General features: G+C 35.4%; 1 protein-coding gene across 12 annotated transcripts in view; it reads left to right on the top strand.

The window, feature by feature from the left end:
• The window catches only part of FRYL (FRY like transcription coactivator), a 283,769-nt gene that overhangs the window by 162,154 nt on the left and 101,703 nt on the right, over positions 1-19,912 (top strand). For 10 of the 12 annotated variants that reach the window (XM_073012415.1, XM_073012406.1, XM_073012404.1 and 7 more), the window contains 8 exons: positions 1,304-1,402; positions 2,575-2,676; positions 5,859-5,903; positions 8,754-8,857; positions 9,053-9,161; positions 13,045-13,131; positions 16,205-16,376; positions 17,151-17,283. In XM_073012415.1, coding sequence (XP_072868516.1) covers positions 1,304-1,402; positions 2,575-2,676; positions 5,859-5,903; positions 8,754-8,857; positions 9,053-9,161; positions 13,045-13,131; positions 16,205-16,376; positions 17,151-17,283 — 851 coding nt within the window. The remainder of the gene's footprint in view (positions 1-1,303; positions 1,403-2,574; positions 2,677-5,858; positions 5,904-8,753; positions 8,858-9,052; positions 9,162-13,044; positions 13,132-16,204; positions 16,377-17,150; positions 17,284-19,912) is intronic. The other 2 variants (XM_073012413.1, XM_073012414.1) reach the window with 1 other exon arrangement.

Raw genomic sequence — 19,912 nt, forward strand, 5'->3', positions numbered from 1 at the left:
GTATATTGTCTCATATTTATGGAGGCTAGCGTGTGAAATCAAAGTGCCAGCAGGTTGGTTCCTTCTAAGGGCTGTGAGGAAGAACCTGCTCCATGCCCCTTGCTTAGCCTCTCGTGTGTACTGAAAATCTTTTGTGTTTCTTGGCTTGTAGAAGCATGGTTCTGCTCCCTGCCTTCATTGTCACATGGCATTCTCCTTGAGTGTATGTCTCTGTTCAAATTTCCCCTTTTTAAAAGGACACCAGTTATGTGGATTAGGGTCTTCCCGATCCTAACTTAATTAATGTGATCTGCAATGACCTATTTCCTAAGGAAGTCACCTTCTGATGTGTGTGGGGTTAGGACTTCAACATGAATTTTGGGGGATATGATTCAACCCATAATACTAGGCCTCTGCACATACAGCTCCTGCCTGGAACATTCATGCCTCTCTGGTAACCTCCCTCCTCTCTTTCTCTAGCTGGCTTCTCTTTCTTTACTTATTTATGTATTGAGTGCGTTCTGTTTGTCAGGTCTTTATCTATGCACAAGGGAACACAACAATGAATATGATAGGAAAGACTCCCTAGTACCGTATATTGCAGGAATAGAAAATAAACTAGTGTATTAAATAGGTAGTATGTCAGATTGTGGAGAGTAATGTGAAGAAATGTAAACAGGGTAGGGGGCATAGGATTGCCAAAGGGGTGAGGGAGTTGAAATTTTAAAAAGAGTATGATTAGAAAAGACCACCACCTCGAAAGAATTGGTAGCAATTGAGCAAAAACTAAAGGAATGAGACAGTAAGACTTCCTGTGTCTGTGGGAGGAGCTTCTCGGGCAGCAGGCCCCAGCGTAGACATCCTAAGGCAAGAAATGCTTTGATGCGTTTTAGGAACAGCAAGGAAGCTCCTAAAGCTGGGTCCCCATGCACATGGGCAGAGGGTGGGAGATAAGGCCAGCAAGGTTAATTGGGAGGCTTTAGCAGTATTTCTGGTAAGAGATGTTGGATGCAGCTTAGATGTTACTTCCTTGTTGAGTTTTTCCATAGGGGCCCCTTTTGAGTGCTCCAGGAGCGCAGAGAATTTGCTCTCAGTGGACCTGTTATACTGTGTCCTCTTAGCTTGTATTCCCACTTTGTGCACTCAGGGCTGGGACCAGGTTTATCTTATATACTTACCATTTGGTCACTTGGCACATTGTAATACTTCAGTGAGAGTCTCAGTGAATTATTAACCAATTTCAAACCTTACAGAAAGTTCTTGTAATCTTTGTATAGTTTAACGTCTGTAATCATTTTCTTTGTTTGCATTATCTTTTTACTAGACTGTTAAAAATGAAGTGAATGTTCCCTGTTTGAAAAATTTTGTGGAGATGCTTTATCAGACTACTTTTGAACTGAGCTCAAGAAAGAAGCATTCATTGGTATTAAGAAACATTTCAAACCTTTTCATATTTAATTGGGATTTTTATAATTGATTTATGAATTCAGTGGAGATTAAAGAGAATGGTAAAATCTGAAATTATAAATTCCCTGAAGTGCAATACAAGGGCAAGTTTTACATACATATTTTTTGCATTGCTCTATTTAAATGTTCTGTTCTTAATTTTACTAGCTCTGCATTTGTTGAGTTGTTCAGACTTCCTTCTAGGTAGTCATGCATTGCTTAATAATAGAAATATGTTCTAAGAAATGTGTCGTTAGGCTATTTCATTGTGCAAACGTCGTTGAATGTACTTACACAAACCTAAATAGTATAGCCTACTACACACCTAGGTTATATGGTATAGCCTATTGCTCCCAGACTGCAAACCTGTACAGCATGTTACTGTACTGATTACTGTGGGCAGTTGTAACAATAATATTTGTGTATCTAAACACAGAGAAGGTACAGTAAAAATATGTTGTAACCTTAGGGGATCACTGTCATAAAGTGATTTTAGCAGCTGTTTTCTGTCTGTTTACATCTTTTCTATTCAGAGAGTAAAGGCATTTTTTTCTACCTGTCTGTTTCACATGACTTTTATGTAGCGTGGAGAAGGTTTGGAGAATTGGTCAAATATTTGACCATCTAAACTAGAGATACAGTAATAGTAAACATGGATTGTGCCAGGCATTGAACTAAGTACTTTGTACTTTTTTTGTCTTACTTTAAGCTTCACAACCCTGTAAAATATTTGTGATTATTGTCCTTCACTTTATGTGTTTGGAAAGTGAGGCTTAGAGTACTTAATGTAGCCATCGGGAAGTTACATATTTGACAAACAGAAAGCTAAACCTTTAATGCTGTCTGTTATCTGATCCCAGGGACTAGTCATAACCACAAAATGGATGAGGGACTAATGGGTTGAGGGAGAACTAATAGCATGTTCTAACTCAGAGAGGTATGCTCAGTCAAGGAATTTTCCTCATAGAAAATTTACCCTTTATCTTTCTGTGTTAGATTATTCTATGAGATTATATTTCTTATTACAAATTGGAAAACTGCTTAAAATATTTGTTTCCTTGCTTATGAGAATAAATGAAATATAAAATTTAAAAGTCCAGTGCTTTTCGATGAAAAATGTTAATTCTGTCTTTTCCCTGTCTCCTATAGGCTTTATATCCATTAATTACCTGCCTTTTATGTGTCAGTCAGAAACAATTTTTTTTAAATAACTGGCATATTTTCCTACAGAACTGTTTGTCACATTTAAAGGTAAGATGTAATCACACTTCTGATGTGTAAATACTGACTGGTATATTTTGTTTATGCATATAAATGGGTTATAAACAGTGCATAATGAAACTTTTGTTACTGTTGGTATACTTGAATAGTAACACTTTGCCACATTCCTTTTCTTATACATACTTTATTTCTTCTGTAGGGAATCGTGTATAGATATGAGTAAACTTTTGATTGAAAATTTAGTTTGTCCTAATGAATGCAAAATTGTACATTTTTTAGTGATATTTATCTTAAATCTAGGAATATTTGTTAATTCTTTTAGAATTGTAGAGTATTAATCTCACAAAACCTTCTAGATACTTATTTTGTCTTTTGAGAAAATCAGTAATGTTGGTTTAAGTCTGAGCAATATGAGAAAAAGCTTTGATAATATCAGTAAATTCACATTTAAATATGCCCAGCCATATCTAAAAGTTGGTACTGGATCCGCACAGATGTAAAAGCTCCTGAAATGATTCTGACTTGAATGAAAGGATACTTGTCACTAACATTATTTGGCACATCCATATTCAGCCTTTCTTAGTCCTGAAAACAAAACTGTGAGAGATAGAAGGATCATTTTCTTCCCAGGATGCTCTGCTGGCAGGATCCTCTTTTCTTCTCTGGGTAGGAACACAATTCTGACAAAGTGTGGGAATATTCTTCAGCTGCATGTCGTGTGAATGCTTGATTTGAATATTCTTTTGATATATACTTAGATGAGCCTATTTGAGTATTTGCTTGCAAGTTATAGAAATATTGCAGACATGACATTCCATTTCCTGGCATTCCTCTAAGTTAGATTTGAGACTGAAAACCTTATACTTTGAAGATAACGGAACCAAGGCAAATAGAGTAAGTGACTTGTCTCTGGCTATGCAGCTTGTTGTGCTATTGTAGAAATAGGACTGGCTCTTCTTTCATACTTCAGGAATGATCCACTGGATGTTATCCTGTACGTCTTTTTCATGATTTTATGTATCATTTTCAAAACTGCCTCAGTTTCCTAGGTATACGGGATATATGCTACTTTGAGAAATGTTTTTGTCTATTTTCCTTCTAGATAAACATTGATATTACTCATGTTTGGATGAGAATTTATATACCTTCTTTGACTATTTATGAAAATTTCCAGGGCCAAATCAAATTGATTAAACTCTTTATGTCATGCAACCAGGAAATAAATTTTATTTAATTAATTACATTATACTTGTTTCTGTTCTTAGTTTTGGTAATTTGTACAGATATAGGGACTAAAAGAGAATTGATCATTTTTCTGAATAGTATGATTTTTCATACATTCATTAAAATATTTTTAAGATACACATTTAAATGTTTCTGGAAGACTGCTTTGTTTCATGACAGTTCATACTTTTCTGTTGCTTGTTGGAATTTTTATATATATACGTTTCACCTAACATATTTGCAATACTTCACAGTACCTTAACTTTTTTTTGTCTTAAGGCTTTCATTTAAATGCTCTGTTTTCTTTGAACCCTTACCTCCTGTTAAATATTTCTGGCATATTGTTCATTTTCATTAATGGCTATGTCAATCTGCCAGGCTAAAGGAGATAAGAACCACTTAGCATGAGGATTTGAATATAATTGTCTTGGCCATTAACCCTTAACTTACATTAAGGCTCTATTCAGCAGAAATTTTATGAATTGGCTCGTGTTTATTAAGTCTTAGATAATGTGGCTGCTCTGTGTAGTTGAGGTACGGAGTTGAGCCTTGAAGGAAAAGCTATGCTAGTTATCTGTTGTAACAGTTATTTATTTTATGTATAGGGAAAATTGATCCAAGATAAAGGCGTTACCTAAATTATTTTGAGATCCATTTAATCTCTTGATACTAAAAGCCTAAAACAATTTCCTTTTATTAGACCTATACCTTTTTTTTTTTTCTTTTTTTTTTTTTTTTTTTTTTTTTTGAGATGAAGTCTCACTCTATCACCCAGGCAGTAGTGCAGTGGCATAATCTCGGCTCACTGCAACCTTCACCTCCTGGACTCAATTGATTCTCCTGCCTCACCCTGCTGAGTAGCTGGGATTACAGGCGTCTGCCACCACCCCCTGCTGATTTTTGTATTTTTAGTAGAGACGGGATTTCACCATATTGGCCAGGCTGGTCTCAAACTCCTGACCTCAAGTTATCCCCCTGCCTCAGCCTCCCAAAGTGCTGGGATTACAGGTGTGAACCACTGTGCCCAGCCTAGACCAATACTACTTATGACTGGTTTTTATTACTTTTTAGGATGCTGCATCCTCTAAGTACAGAATCTCATTTGATTTTTACTGTACATGAGGCTGAAAGAAGACAAACAAGTAACCCATGTTTCGGGAGCCAGCATGGATTTGTGTCCATATTCACATAGTTCCATAGCTCTTGCTCTTCTGGTCCACCATGTTACTTCTGAATGTAGTATAAGGAATGTTGTTGGATATAAGCACTGAATATTTTAAGAAAACATGTTAGCAATAATTTGAGGATATTAAAAAGGCATTATTCTCTAGAATCATAAGAATAAATACGATGAAGTTCAAGACACCTTATGATATTACACAGTTTTTAAAAATTATCATACCAGGTTTTAAAGTTGATGACCATGAAAAATGAGCTTTATCCCTATATGCCCATAAATAGCTTGTGACAGAGTGGCAACATTATTTTCACTGAAAAGTTAAATCTTTAATTTTTGTCCCAAGCAGAATTTGGTAGTCTCCCATTCCCATATCTATATCAATTTAGGTGCTTGTGTGAAAAGTGATTATTTAAAGTTTCTGGAGAATTATTAAGAGAGATAGGTAAATAATAAGAGTAGATATCATAGAAAAATAATTTGGAGTTTCTTTCAACAATCTATACTTATTTTCATTTAAAAATTTAAAGTTGTTTGAACTGAAATACAGTGCTTTAAGAAAAATTCTAAGAAAAATTAGGGAGTTAAAACTTTGTTTTCTCTTAGTTGGAATATTATAGGTGTATCTCACATGATGCCCAAATCGTGAAATTTTTTTTTCTTAGTGTTTTTGGCCACTGTCTTGGACATTTCAAATTTCTTCTAAATAGAGACCTTGGTGAAGAGCTATCTTGTTTTGTGCTTATTTTCATCTAACATGCATGTGCTGCATCTCATGTTTATGTTTGCTGTCTCACATTGCTTTATTTAGATGCCATCTAACAACAGTATCAGAAAACAAATAGAAACACTCCAGGTGAGTTGTGTCAACATTACAAAGTAAAATACTGCTTTATTTCCTTTAAGCGTGGCATTTGTTTTTCCTTTTCCCATTGTTGCATTGCATGTCTAATGTATTTATTCCAACCTGCTTCTAGTATTTTAAGAGAAGAGTAGCACACAGCAGAAACATTCTTCAGAGGGTTTAATATCAGTGTAGCCCCAAGAAGTTGAATTTAAGAAATAGAACTGATACTGAATGCTGATTCTTCACCAAAATTCCTAATTTTAAAATATTCTATTTAACAAACATTTTCTGGCTGTTATAAATGAAAATGTTTTAAAAATTTCCAGTGAAATTAAGGGATAATAGCTTAGATTTTGAATATAGTTTGTTGTTGTTTTTATTTTTAATTTTTGTGGGTACATAGTAGGTATATATATTTATGGAATACATGAGATGTTTTGATACAGGCATGCAATGTGAAGTAAGCACATCATGGAGAATGGGTATTCATCCCCTCACACATTTATCCTTTGAGTTACAAACCAAGTATACTCTTTAAGTTAATGGAATACAATATTGACAAATTAATTTTTAAAACTTTATCCTATTGATTTGGGTTTTTTTGGGGGTTTTTTGTTTGTTTGTTTGTTTTAATTTTTTCAGAGAGAGAGTCTTACTAACCCAGGCTAGACTCCCAACTCCTGGGTTCAAGCTGAGACTACAGGCTTGCACCACCATGTGTGGCTTTACTGGTTTGGGTTTTAAACAAATCATTTTTTTAGTTCACAGTAGAAAAAAAGGAAGAAACATTAAAATGATGGTGGTCAAAGACTATATATTACTGACATACCAAAATTTTGTTTTATATTAAGTTCATTAGATTTTTATTTGTATAATTATTCAAATTAGATTGAATATCTTTGTTTAAAGCTCAGATAAATTTAGGATGATTTTATTATTCAGACATATAGCAGCATTGTGGCAGCTGAAAAAGTAATAATTTTTATCACTTCTCACCTTGCTGTTTTGTCATTGTGTGAATGCCAGCTTTGTTTGAAAATCAAGTTTTTTCATGCCAGATACCTCATCACTTAAGATAATCCAAATACTTTTATATTTAATCATTCATATGGAAACAGTTTTTATGTAGAATAGGACTTAAATATTTTTAATGTATTATTTTTAATAATATTTTGAAATTACAGTTTAACAGTATGAAAGTGTTATTTCATGTGTACCTAAAAACTAATGGGACTTATTTAAGACTTCATTTTTTTAGAGCAGTTTTAGGTTCACAGAAAAATTGAGAGGAGGGTACCGAGATTTCCCGTGGGTAAATTTTCCTACCCCCCTCATACCTAGCTTCCCCCATAATCAGCATCCCCCTTCAGAGTGATACATTTGTTAAAACTGGTAAACATACATTGACACATCTTTATCACACAAAGCCCACAGCTTACATTAGAGTTTGCTCTTGGTGTGTTGTACATTCTATGGGTTTGGACAAATGTATAATGACATGTATCTACCATTATAGTATCATGCAGCGTATTTTCACTGCCCTAAAAATCCTTCATGCTCTGCCTATTCATTTCTCTCTACCTTCCTAACTCCTGGCTGAACTATTTTGACATGTGATATCTTAGATTTAAATGATAGAAAAGAAAATTATGTTTTCTTAAAGACATTACTACAGAATGCTTGGTTGTTACATTTGTAGTATACATTATATGTTACTTTAGTTACATTAGTAGCAAATATAATTGGAAATTACTGGGGGAGTATATTTGAAATTTGGGATCATTATGGATCTGGCAGTGGAGAGAGGGATTGATACTGAGAGTCTAATCAGCACAGTAACTGATTCTCCATTTTTAATTATGTCAAATCTTTATCCAAATAGATGTGAAAAATCTAAAATGTAAATTCACAACAATTAGTACATCCTAAAACTAATCAATGGATGTATAGTTTCTCTGTGAAAAAAGGAGATTATTAGCTACATTTCAAAATTTACAATTAAATCTCATTGCTTTATTGGTCATTTGAGGACTTTATTTCTTACAACAGCTAGAATGAAGAAAAAGTTTGCTGATCAAATTGTAATTGAAATGGAATGACTGTCTGATTCTAAATAATAATAATTTAAATAATGTCCTCATTCTAAATAAAAATTATAACACTTAATAGTCAATGAACGTTTAATACATGCCAGGTACTCTTCCAAGTGCTTTACAGATATTAACTTTACCTCTGAGGTAGGTACCATATTTTCACCATTTTAGAGATGAGGAAATTGTGACTCAGAATAATATAACAATGCCCAAGGATGGAGCTTGGATTTAGTCCCTGTTTTTCCCAGTTTTAGAGTTCATGCTCTTAACTCACTATTCACTCGTAAGGATATACACTTCATAATATTCTGCATTATTTCGTAAATGCAAATGACTATAATACCATTTGGTGTTCCGAATTTTAACTGTATATGGGCTACAAATGAATTATGCCAAAAATGAATGATCCTTTTTCAGTCGTTATGTCAGTATTGGAGTGTGAACTGTTTATCATCCAGTAAGTTTGTGTGTATAATTTTAGAATTCTTAGAAATACTACTATAATTTTATTTACTAAGTAAAATTTAGTAAATAAAATTTTAGTATTTTCTTTTGAAAGTGTAAGAAAGGACTCAATTTCCACATTTATGGTTACTTTCGAGCCATATACTTACCCTATGCCAAATACGTACCTGTGTATTTAAACCTATTTTAGACTGAATACAAAAAAGATGGGCTTTTAGTTGTTGACAGAGAATATGTTTGCTCTTAAGTGATTGCAAATATTTTAATAAATTTATTTTTATTCTCTTTTGTTTTCAAACAGAATAAAGATCCTAAAATGTCTCGAGTTGCACTGGAATCTTTGTATAGATTATTGTGGGTTTATGTAATTAGAATAAAATGTGAAAGCAACACTGTAACTCAAAGGTGAGTATCTTTGCTTTAAAGTGCATTAAAAATAAATTCTTGTTTTTAAAAAAACACACTATTGGGAATTTTAGTAAACATACTTTGTGGGTGAAATATGAATTCTGTCAATATATTATGAAGAATAGGAGGAACTTTTTGCTAATATGCTGTCGATGTCGTGATCTCATTATGACTAGATCTTTTTCCCCGTAGTCGTCTTATGAGCATAGTGTCAGCACTTTTTCCAAAAGGCTCACGAAGTGTGGTTCCTCGTGACACACCTCTCAACATATTTGTGAAGATTATTCAGTTCATTGCTCAGGTGAGTGCTTCACCTCATAGTATGTATGTATGTAAATTGTTAGAGTAATCTATTGTAATCACTTGGAGCTTTGAAATTTTTTATGCATCTAAAAACATAACACAACATTGAATAAGTTTATTTCATTAATCTACACACTTGTAGATAGAAAGAAAACCCACAGGTGGAAGCACTTTTTTTTTTTTCTTTTATTATTATCCTTTAAGTTCTAGGGTACATGTGCACAACGTGCAGGTTTGTTACGTATACATGTGCCATGTTGGTGTGCCGCACCCACCAACTCGTCATTTACATCAGTTATAACTCCCAGTGCAATCCCTCCCCCATTCCCCCCTCCCCATAATAGGCCCTGATGTGTGATGTTCCCCTCCCATGTCTAAGTGATCTCATTGTTCAGTTCCCACCTATGAGTGAGAACACGCGGTGTTTGGTTTTCTGTTCTTGTGAAAGTTTGCTGAGAATGATGGTTTCCAGCTGCACCCATGTCCCTACAAAGGACACAAACTCATCCTTTTTTATGGCTGCATAGTATTCCATGGTGTATATGTGCCACATTTTCTTTATCCAGTCTGTCACTGATGGACATTTGGGTTGATTCCAAGTCTTTGCTATTGTTAATAGTGTCGCAAAAAACATCCGTGTGCATGTGTCTTTATAGCAGCATGATTTATAATCCTTTGGGTATATACCCAGTAATGGGATGGCTGGGTCATATGGTTTTTCTAGTTCTAGATCCTTAAGGAATCGCCATACTGTTTTCCACAATGGTTGAACTAGTTTACAATCCCACCAACAGTGTAAAAGTGTTCCTGTTTCTCCACATCCTCTCCAGCACCTGTTGTTTCCTGACTTTTTAATGATTGCCATTCTAACTGGTGTGAGATGGTATCTCATTGTGGTTTTGATTTGCATTTCTCTGATGGCCAGTGATGATGAGCATTTTTTCATGTGTCTGTTGGCTGTATGAATGTCTTCTTTTGAGAAATGTCTGTTCATATCCTGTGCCCACTTTTTGATGAGGTTGTTTTTTTCTTGTAAATTTGTTTGAGTTTTTTGTAGGTTCTGGATATTAGCCATTTGTCAGATGAGTAGATTGCAAAAATTTTCTCCCATTCTGTAGGTTGCCTGTTCACTCTGATGGTAATTTGTTTTGCTGTGCAGAAGCTCTTTAGTTTAATTAGATCCCATTTGTCAATTTTGGCTTTTATTGCCACTGCTTTTGGTGTTTTAGACATGAAGTCCTTGCCCATGCCTATGTCCTGAATGGTATTACCTAGGTTTTCTTCTAGGGATTTTATGGTTTTAGGTCTAACATTTAAGTCTCTAATCCATCTTGAATTAATTTTCATATAAGGAGTAAGGAAAGGATCCAGTTTCAGCTTTCTACTTATGGCTAGCCAATTTTCCCAGCACCATTTATTAAATAGGGAATCCTTTCCCCATTTCTTAATTTTCTCAGGTTTGTCAAAGATCAGATGGCTGTAGATGTGTGGTATTATTTCTGAGGGCTCTGTTCTGTTCCATTGGTCTATATCTCTGTTTGGATACCAGTACCATGCTATTTTGGTTACTGTAGCCTTATAGTATAGTTTGAAGTCAGGTAGCGTGATGCCTCCAGCTTTGTGCTTTTGACTTAGGATTGTCTTGGCAATGCAGGCTCTTTTTTGGTTCCATATGAACTTTAAAGCAGATTTTTCCAATTCTGTGTAGAAAGTCATTGGTAGCTTAATAGGGTTGGCATTGAATCTATAAATAACCTTGGGCAGTATGGCCATTTTCACGATATTGATTCTTCCTATCCATGAGCATGGTATGTTCTTCCATTTGTTGTGTCCTCTTTTATTTCACTGAGCAGTGGTTTGTAGTTCTCCTTGAAGAGGTCCTTTACATCCCTTGTAAGTTGGATTCCTAGGTATTTTATTCTCTTTGAAGCAATTGTGAATGGGAGTTCATTCATGATTTGGCTCTCTGTTTGTCTGTTACTGGTGTATAAGAATGCTTGTGATTTTTGCACATTAATTTTGTATCCTGAGACTTTGCTGAAGTTGCTTATCAGCTTAAAGAGATTTTGGGCTGAGAAGATGGGGTTTTCTAAATATACAATCATGTCATCTGCAAAGAGGGACAATTTGACTTCTTTTCCTAACTGAATACCCTTGATTTCGTTCTCTTGCCTGATTGCCCTAGCCAGATCTTCCAACACTATGTTGAATAGGAGTGGTGAGAGACAACATCCCTGTCTTCTGCCAGTTTTCAAAGGGAATGCTTCCAGTTTTTGCCCATTCAGTATGATATTGGCTGTGGGTTTGTCATAAATAGCTCTTACTATTTTGAGATACATTCCATCAATAGTGAATTTGTTGAGAGTTTTTAGCATGAAGGGCTGTTGAATTTTGTCAAAAGCCTTTTCTGCATCTATTGAGATAATCATGTGGTTTTTGTCTTTGGTTCTGTTTATATGCTGGATTACGTTTATTGATTTGCGTATGTTGAACCAGCCTTGCAAGGTGGAAGCACTTTTAATTGAAGAGGGATAAACAACATATCTCATAACCCTAATCTTAGTGCATTTACTAATTACCTCCTGAGTAACTTGAAGGATTTCTTAGAAAACTATTTTCATAGTCTACATTAATCTCGGTTCTTAGGTACTGATAATAGAATCCACTGTAGCTAGTTAAACCCAAAGGGATCTTGAAAGGAATATAGATAGCTCAGAGAATTTATAGTAGGGCTGAAGAAACGAATTCTAGTCTGAACGACAAAGGGGAAGCTGCCACCTTGGCCAAAATGAAACAGCCACCAGACAAGGAAGTCACCACATGTGGGTATGCTTCAGAATCATGCAGCATCTGCTAAGGTCCTCACCAGTAAAATAGATTCATTTCTCCCTGTCTTCCTCCTCCTCTTTACATATCCCAGTTCCCAAAGAGACTCACATGATTATATCACTTGGCAAGGTTTGAATTATATCCTCAAGTTTTTTGTTATATGGCATCCTGAGAAGTACAAGTTTAGCTTTCTAGCCTTTGCAGTAAAGGAAGGATTATTAGAGGGGGAGTGTTAATGAGCCAATACAAGGTTTTGGTTACATTTCCTTTTGGGACATCCACCTTGGAGAAACATAGGTAAGGTTACCTCTCAACATGGGAAAATGCTATGATTCCAGAATATTAATTTTATTCTCTTTCAATGAAACTGTAGCAATCTAGATGATCCATAATACAATTATTTTTGACAGTGAAGAAATAAAGAATATTTAAACAGAATTAGTACATTGTTATTTACTAGAGTACAAAAGTAATGATAATTGGATAAGTATAATAGTATCAGTAAGATTGATAAAAGCAAATTGTGCTTTAGATCAAGTGTTCAGAAAACTTGCAACATTAGATTGCATCTATTCTTTTTTTCCAGAATTGTACCCACTCCCTTGAATTAGTTACCTTCCTCCAGTACTCCACCAGAATTATAAAACTCCTTTCAAACATCGGTTAATCTTGTTAGTTAACTTTTTTACCCCCTGGGAGATTTCCTTCCTAGAGCCCCATTCTTCCTGACCCAATACGAACTCACTGCTCTCTAGGCCTGCTGCCTGGCTGTTGTCTTGGGACTTCCTTTCATTGTCATCCTAGGAATTCTTTCACTTTGAATTTAATATGATTTTGGTGAATGAATGTTTACAACTTTTATTCTGTTGGTTTGGGTATTAAACAAATTATTTGGTAATTAAATAATATAATCATGTATTTTGACCTTAATTCATATGTATTTTTCTTCTGTTCAACTATGAACTTTTTTAGGGCACAAACCTGTGTTGTTGTCATTGTATGTTATATGAAAGTTATAAGGATTTTTTTTTTTTTTTTTTTTTTTTTTTAAGGAACGCTTGGATTTTGCAATGAAAGAAATAATATTTGATCTTCTCAGTGTTGGAAAATCTACTAAAACTTTCACCATTAATCCAGAGGTAAAAAAAATTATAATGTAATAACGTAAAATCCTATACTTTTTTTTTTTAAGAGCATGATTTCTAGAATCAGAACTCTTAGATTCAAATCCCAACTCTACTTCTAATAGTAGCTGTGATTCAGGACAAGTTACTTAACCTTTCTAATAGCTGGCCAAATGATTTAATAATAGGTTTTTTTTTTTTTGAGACAGAGTTTTGCTCTTGTCGCCCAGGCTGGAGTGCAAATAATAGTGTTTAAGTGTGGTAGAAAATAATAAAGAGGCCGGGCATGGTGGCTCATGCCTGTAATCCCAGCACTTTGGGAGGCCGAGACAGGCAGATCACCTGAGGTCGGGAGTTTGAGACCAGCCTGATCAACAGGGAGAAACCCCGTCTCTACTAAAATACAAAATTAGCCGGGCATGGTGGCACATGCCTGTAATCCCAGCTACTAGGGAGGCTGAGGCAGGAGAATCGCTTGAAGCTGGGAGGTGGAGGTTGCAGTGAGCCAAGATTGTGCCATTGCACTCCAGCCTGGGCAACAAGAGCAAAACTCTGTCTCAAAAAATAAAAATAAAAATAAAAATAAATAAAGAAAGGAAAATTTTATCAGGTTAGTCAGCTCAGCTGGCTCCTGGAAGTTATAACGTGCTTAGGTTTTTTTTGTTTGTTTGTTTGTTTTGCTTCACATTATTTGTATTTAAGGTGTTCTTCAATAAATCTCATTCATTCAACATTTATTGAGCACCTGAAATGTGCCAGGCAATGTTCTAGGTGTTATAGAAAAAACAAAAATTCGTTCCCCCCCTGCCAAACAAAAGTCAACATTAAAAAAGTGAATGTTATATCCTGCTTCCATGGTCTCATTATTCATAGTAAACTCTAAATTCATTCTTTAGATGTTAGATTTTCAGGGTTTTTCAAAATATTTCATAAATTCTTTATTGGAATCTAATTACATTTGAGAATATAAAAAGGCAAAATAGGTGTTATCTGTTTTCTTTTTTCTTATTTATTTTAAATTATGATCTTGATCCTAGATATGTGTAGTCAAATCCTAAGATATGTGTTTATGTAGTTAACAATGAGTTGTAAAGATAATGCAGCTTTTCATTTGTAATATTTTTAAGATCATTTAATAACTATTTCCAGATTTTGAAAGTGAGCAAACACAATTGTTTGTATAGCTGACATACTTAACATGTTGGGGGTACATGTATCCCAGTGGGTGTAGAAGGTAGTTCACTGGAATTCGGGAAGAAAATAAAGCTTTTATTTATATATTTTTTTGGTTTCTACCAACAAAAATGGTTTCCAGCAACAAAAATTATGAAACAAAAGATATTTTCTTGAACATCCATTTTAAGAAAATATTCACTCCATTGAATAAATTTATTTCTGAAAGTAAGTTTTTTTCTTACTGAAGTTCTCATACTAGGAATAAAAAAAAATCAGTTCTGGGGTTTTTTTTTGTGGGCGTGGTGATTGTTATTTATTAAGTTTACTTTGTTAGGATTATCTTGAATCCGTATTTTCTTTTCAATAACTTTTGTAAGAGCTAGTTTAGTTAAACATAGATAAAATTATGCATTAGCCCATTTAATCAAATACATGCAAATTGCAAGACACTGAAAGAATGTATAAGTGAAGCTACCTCTGTCAACTCGACTACATTGTGGAGTTTTTCTGCTTCTTTCAAGGTGTCATCTTTGACTATGTGACATGTGACTGACTTTGTGATACTTAGACCAAGGGAGGGCACCAGTACTATGTCGTATATAAAGATGAGTGAAGCTTAAAATTTTAATCTTACTTAGATAAAAAATATATATAAATAAGAGCTTTATTTTCTTCCCATATTCCATTGAGCTACCTTGCACACCCACTGGGATATGTGTACCCCACTTGAGAGACCACTGGTGTAGATCAAAGATAATGACAGCTCGGGCTTAGCTCGTAGTGGTGCAGATAGAGGAGCATTCACTGAGAAAAGAAACATTGAGAAGGAATCAAATCTGGGGCAAAGTCATGCATTTGGTTTGAACATGTCTAATCTGAGGCATCCAGGTAGAGGCATGCAAGTAAGAGATGTCAGATGGGTCTGAGGGTCTGAGTTCAGAGAGAGGCCAGGCTTAGAATTTGTGGGTGATCTGGTATGGGTGGTAATTGAAGTCATGTAAGTATATGCAGTTGCTTTGGGAGGTAATAAATAATGATAGGAGAAGGCAGCCTAGGAGAACCTTGCCTTGAAGCAGTCTAACATTTAATACCCAGGTAAAGGAGGCCAAACCTGAAATGCAGATAAAGATGACACAGCCAGCAGTGGAACATAGATACCAAAGGAAGGGAGTGTTTCAGGAGAGAACGGGTACTTGACCTTGTCCATGTTGCTGGAAAATCAACTAGCATGCTATAAATAGGCCCGCTGTTTTGAGCAATATGGTCACTGATGAGTGATAATGGCTTCAGGGAAGTATTTGGGGAAAGTTTCTTCCATTAAGATAGCAAGTATACTTAAGAGAAATGGGATATACTCAGTTGAAAGGAAAATGTTGAAGATGCAAGAAAGAAAAGATGTAATTGGTGCTATAATGTTTCCAAACATGCAAGAACAGATGGGATTCCAACAACTAGGAAGACTGTCACTCCCTCACTATACCAAGAGCAAAAAGGAGGGAGAATAGGTACAGGTATAAGTAAATTAGTGTGATTTGTAAAGAGAGATTGAGGAAAGTTGATGATTTTTTTTTTCTTTCTGTGAAGTAGAAGACAAGTCATTTGCCTAGAAAGGGGAGGGGACGAGACCATAGAAGGATAGGAGAGTTGAGGAAGAGGATTGCTATAAGCCTTAGAGACAGTAAGGAAGCCGGTCAGCCTCAGAAGTAAGTGAGTGGCATTTGGGGATTTGATATTAAAGCAAACGCTAACGCTTGAGCTGGTTAAAAATGTTGGACAGAAAGGTTAGTGTTCCTTCTATCTTCCTTCCTTCCAGCCCCCCACACTCTGATGTTACTGATGAAATATTTCTAACATGCAAAAAGGGTAATTTATGACACTCATCTCTTCCATTTGAATTTTTTTTCCTTTGAAGAGAATGAACATAGGCCTCAGAGTCTTCCTTGTAATAGCAGACAGTTTGCAGCAGAAAGATGGCGAACCACCCATGCCAACAACAGGAGTTATTCTTCCCTCAGGAAATACTCTTCGTGTAAAGAAAATTTTTCTCAATAAAACCTTGACAGATGAAGAAGCAAAAGTCATAGGTTAGTTTAACTGAAGTTAAATAAGTTGCTTTGTAATACAGTTTCATATTCTTTTATAAAAGTCTGATCAAATCTAAAATGTATATAAATTTGCCTAATACAGTTTTTCCAGTATATACAGCTGTACAAAATGAATACTTCTTTTATTTGTTTATTTACTTTTTTGAGATAGAGTCTCACTGTGTTGCCCTGGCCGGAGGGCATTGGCACAATCTTGGCTCACTGTAAGCTCCACCTCCCAAGTACAAGTGATTCTCATGCCTCAGCCTCCCGAATAGCTGGGACGACAGGCGTGCACCGCCACGCCTGGCTAATTTTTGTATTTTTAGTAGAGATGGGGTTTTGCCACATTGGCCAGGCTGGTCTTGAACTTCTGACCCCAAGTGATTTCACTCACCTCAACCTCCCAAAGTGCTGGGATTAGAGATGTGAGTCACTACACTCAGCCCACAATGAATACGTTTTTTTGATAATAGTCAAGAGTCTTCATGTTAAGAGTTTTCCAGTTAAATCTTTATTTTATCACAGGATCCTATTCACTGCATTCTGTCCTTTCTTCAACTTAATTTTAGTCCCCTGCATAATTTTCACATAATTTCTCCAATTAGTCAAATATGCTGAAGCTGATCATCAGGGAGATATGTCACAGTTGAAACCCGTTTTGTGGCAACAGTAAGCTAATATCACTTAAAGATTATTAGGCTTTTACTATAGAAAGTAAGTATTCTTTATCTAATTTCAGATATTTTATAACTGTGAAGTTTTTTCCCCTAGGAATGTCAGTTTACTATCCTCAAGTAAGAAAAGCATTAGATAGCATCCTCAGACATTTGGACAAAGAAGTTGGGAGACCAATGTGTATGACCAGTGTGCAGATGTCTAATAAGGAGCCTGAAGACATGATTACGTATGTAGTAAATTATTTGCCTTCATTTCTATTTCAGTTTTTCTAAGACAGTATGGATAGTTCTTGCTTACCTGTCTCCTTACTTTGTCTTTGGAGTTCTTCCATGTTTCCGTCTGCTGCAGTTTTCAATACAGTGATTCCTTCCATGCACTCAGTTTTATTCTTTAAAGTGCTGTCAAACTGGTATAGATAGCAAAACTCACTCTGGATCCCAGTCTGGTGTGTTGTCAATGACAAGGCCCTACACTTACTCCATGAGCAAAATATGAATCCTAGGTACCCCGGATGTATGTGGGCGTGATTGGTTTATTACGTCAAATAAATGCTTTTACTGCCAAAGCCCTAGTTAAAAAAAAAAAAAAATCCTGAAAATCTGAACTCTGATTATTTTTGACTCCTAGGAACTAAGGGGTGATATAGAGAGGAATAGCATGAGTAGTTTTTTTAGAAACAGTACCTCATCCCACCCCACCCCTAGGGCCTTGTCATTATTTGTCATCTCAGCATCTTTTTTTCTTGTTAGGGACTTCCTCCTCAGGAAACTGTATGTTATGGCAGTAACTTATTTTATTTGCTAGAAAACATCTACATATTCTCTGTAAGGGAGGAGATTCTTTCGGATATTAATGTTTGCATTATAGGTCTTAGAATACCAAATTTGATATTTAATCTCTAAATTTATTTAATATACAATTATTATGTACTACTATATGCTGATATCTCTGAGAGTTTCTTTAATGTGAATTTTTTTTGCCAATGTTACTTACTGTGGGAAATCTTGTTTTTCATCACAACCACTTCCCTCATTTAGTCAGTAAGTGTGCTTTCACCCAGTTCCTCTGATACCTATATAGCATATTTCTTCTGTAACTCCATTAACTTTCTCTTCTATTTCAGTGTGCTTTAATTTAGGATCTTTGAGATAGAGAGCACCCTCTCAAAGTGACTAGGAGAAAAACAAGATAGCAATAGAGATTTTATTACTTACACGTGGATGGGGGACACTGCACATGTGGAGGCCACACTCACGGAGGTCAGGAAGCATATGTAGAGAGAGAGAAAGAGGCCCATGGGCCGATGACTTTTTTGGGTTGAGCGTGTTATCCAAACAGTTACCTAGGGGTAATTCTAATTGGTGGATTGAAAGCAAGCAGGTGTGAGTTCAGGAGGTCATGCTGTGCCTGAGAGGTGGTCACTGGAGCACATCTGCATAGTCCATGTGGGGTACGCAGGTCAGTGGGGCCAGTCAAGTAGGCTGCATCTAAGTATCCATAGGGAGGTGATTACCAGGAAGAAGTTGTGTAAGACAGATACCTGAATCAACCACATTAAAGAACTGGGGGATGGAGTGGGATGTAGAACTAGAAACTGTCTCAAGGGTGACTGCACCCTTTTTCTGGTATGAGAAAATCAAACTTATATTTAAAATGGGTGCCAAAGCAACATAAAATTATAAGAACACACTACACAGTGATGTGACTTTTTCTTTCTTTCTTTTTTTTTTTTTTAAAGAAATTCACTCCCAGTTTATTCTTGAATCAAAGAGAAAATTCACATGAACACTGAAAACTCTAGAAAACATGCTCAAGCCTATTATTTATAGTACAAGCTATAAATAGTGTCCTAATGCCCACATTTAGGAAAGAAGGCAAACATTAAAAAACCTAGAGAAAGAAAAATAACCAAAGAAAACAGAATATTAAGAAAAAGATGTATCTCAAGTTTATAAAATTTATAAAAAGGAAAGAGGAAAATAACAAAAAACTCTTTAGAAAATTGATATGAATCTAGTTCTTTGGAAATGCCAATAAAACCAATAAAGCCCTTAAAGTATATTAAGAAAAGTAATAGAGTGTAAAAACATTGAAAATTACCAAATAGTAGCACACATATGTGTTTGTTGAATGCGGAATTTGTAGAAGGGGAACTAGGTACTAGCCATTGTCCTAAGCACTTTATTTAATCTTCACAATAACCCTTTAAGGTGAGCAGCAGTTTCATCTCCATTTTACATGTGAAGAAGAATGACAGAGACTAACTAATATGTGGAAGATTACACAGCTGGGAATTAAACCCAGGCATTTTAACTCTTCATTTCTAACCATCAGCTGGAGATCGTAGTTCATATTCTCTTTGATGTATTTCTAATAGGAAACCACAGTGTGGGTTCTGTAAATCTCCATTCTAAGAATTCTAGTGTGGGGTTTCAGGTACTTTGTGGTTAAAGAAATTTTCGAGGAAAACACCTACTGATGGCATCATACTTTTGAAAGGTTGTTGTTGCAAATACAGAGAAGTATCTATGGATCATTATCTACTGCAAATGTGGGAAATCTAGTATCTGATGGTGGAAGGGGACTGGTGAACTGGAACTCTTTCAGCCATGCTTTCTGTGATATGCTGGATTAACAGGGGGACCTCTGCAGAAGGGTATACATCTTCTCTCCTGTAAGGTCTGGCTATGGCTCTCAAGGGACATTAGTAACTGGTGGGAATTTCAGTAACATGAATTCTTTAATATTGAACTTTGTTCCCCATCAACTGCAAAATTTTTTTTCTGGGCTAAGGAACAGGCTAGAATTTACTGAACAAAAAAATCTTTTTTTTTTTTTTGACTAATAAATACAAT

Source organism: Chlorocebus sabaeus, chromosome 27, assembly GCF_047675955.1.
Source record: "Chlorocebus sabaeus isolate Y175 chromosome 27, mChlSab1.0.hap1, whole genome shotgun sequence".
Lineage (NCBI taxonomy): Eukaryota > Metazoa > Chordata > Mammalia > Primates > Cercopithecidae > Chlorocebus > Chlorocebus sabaeus.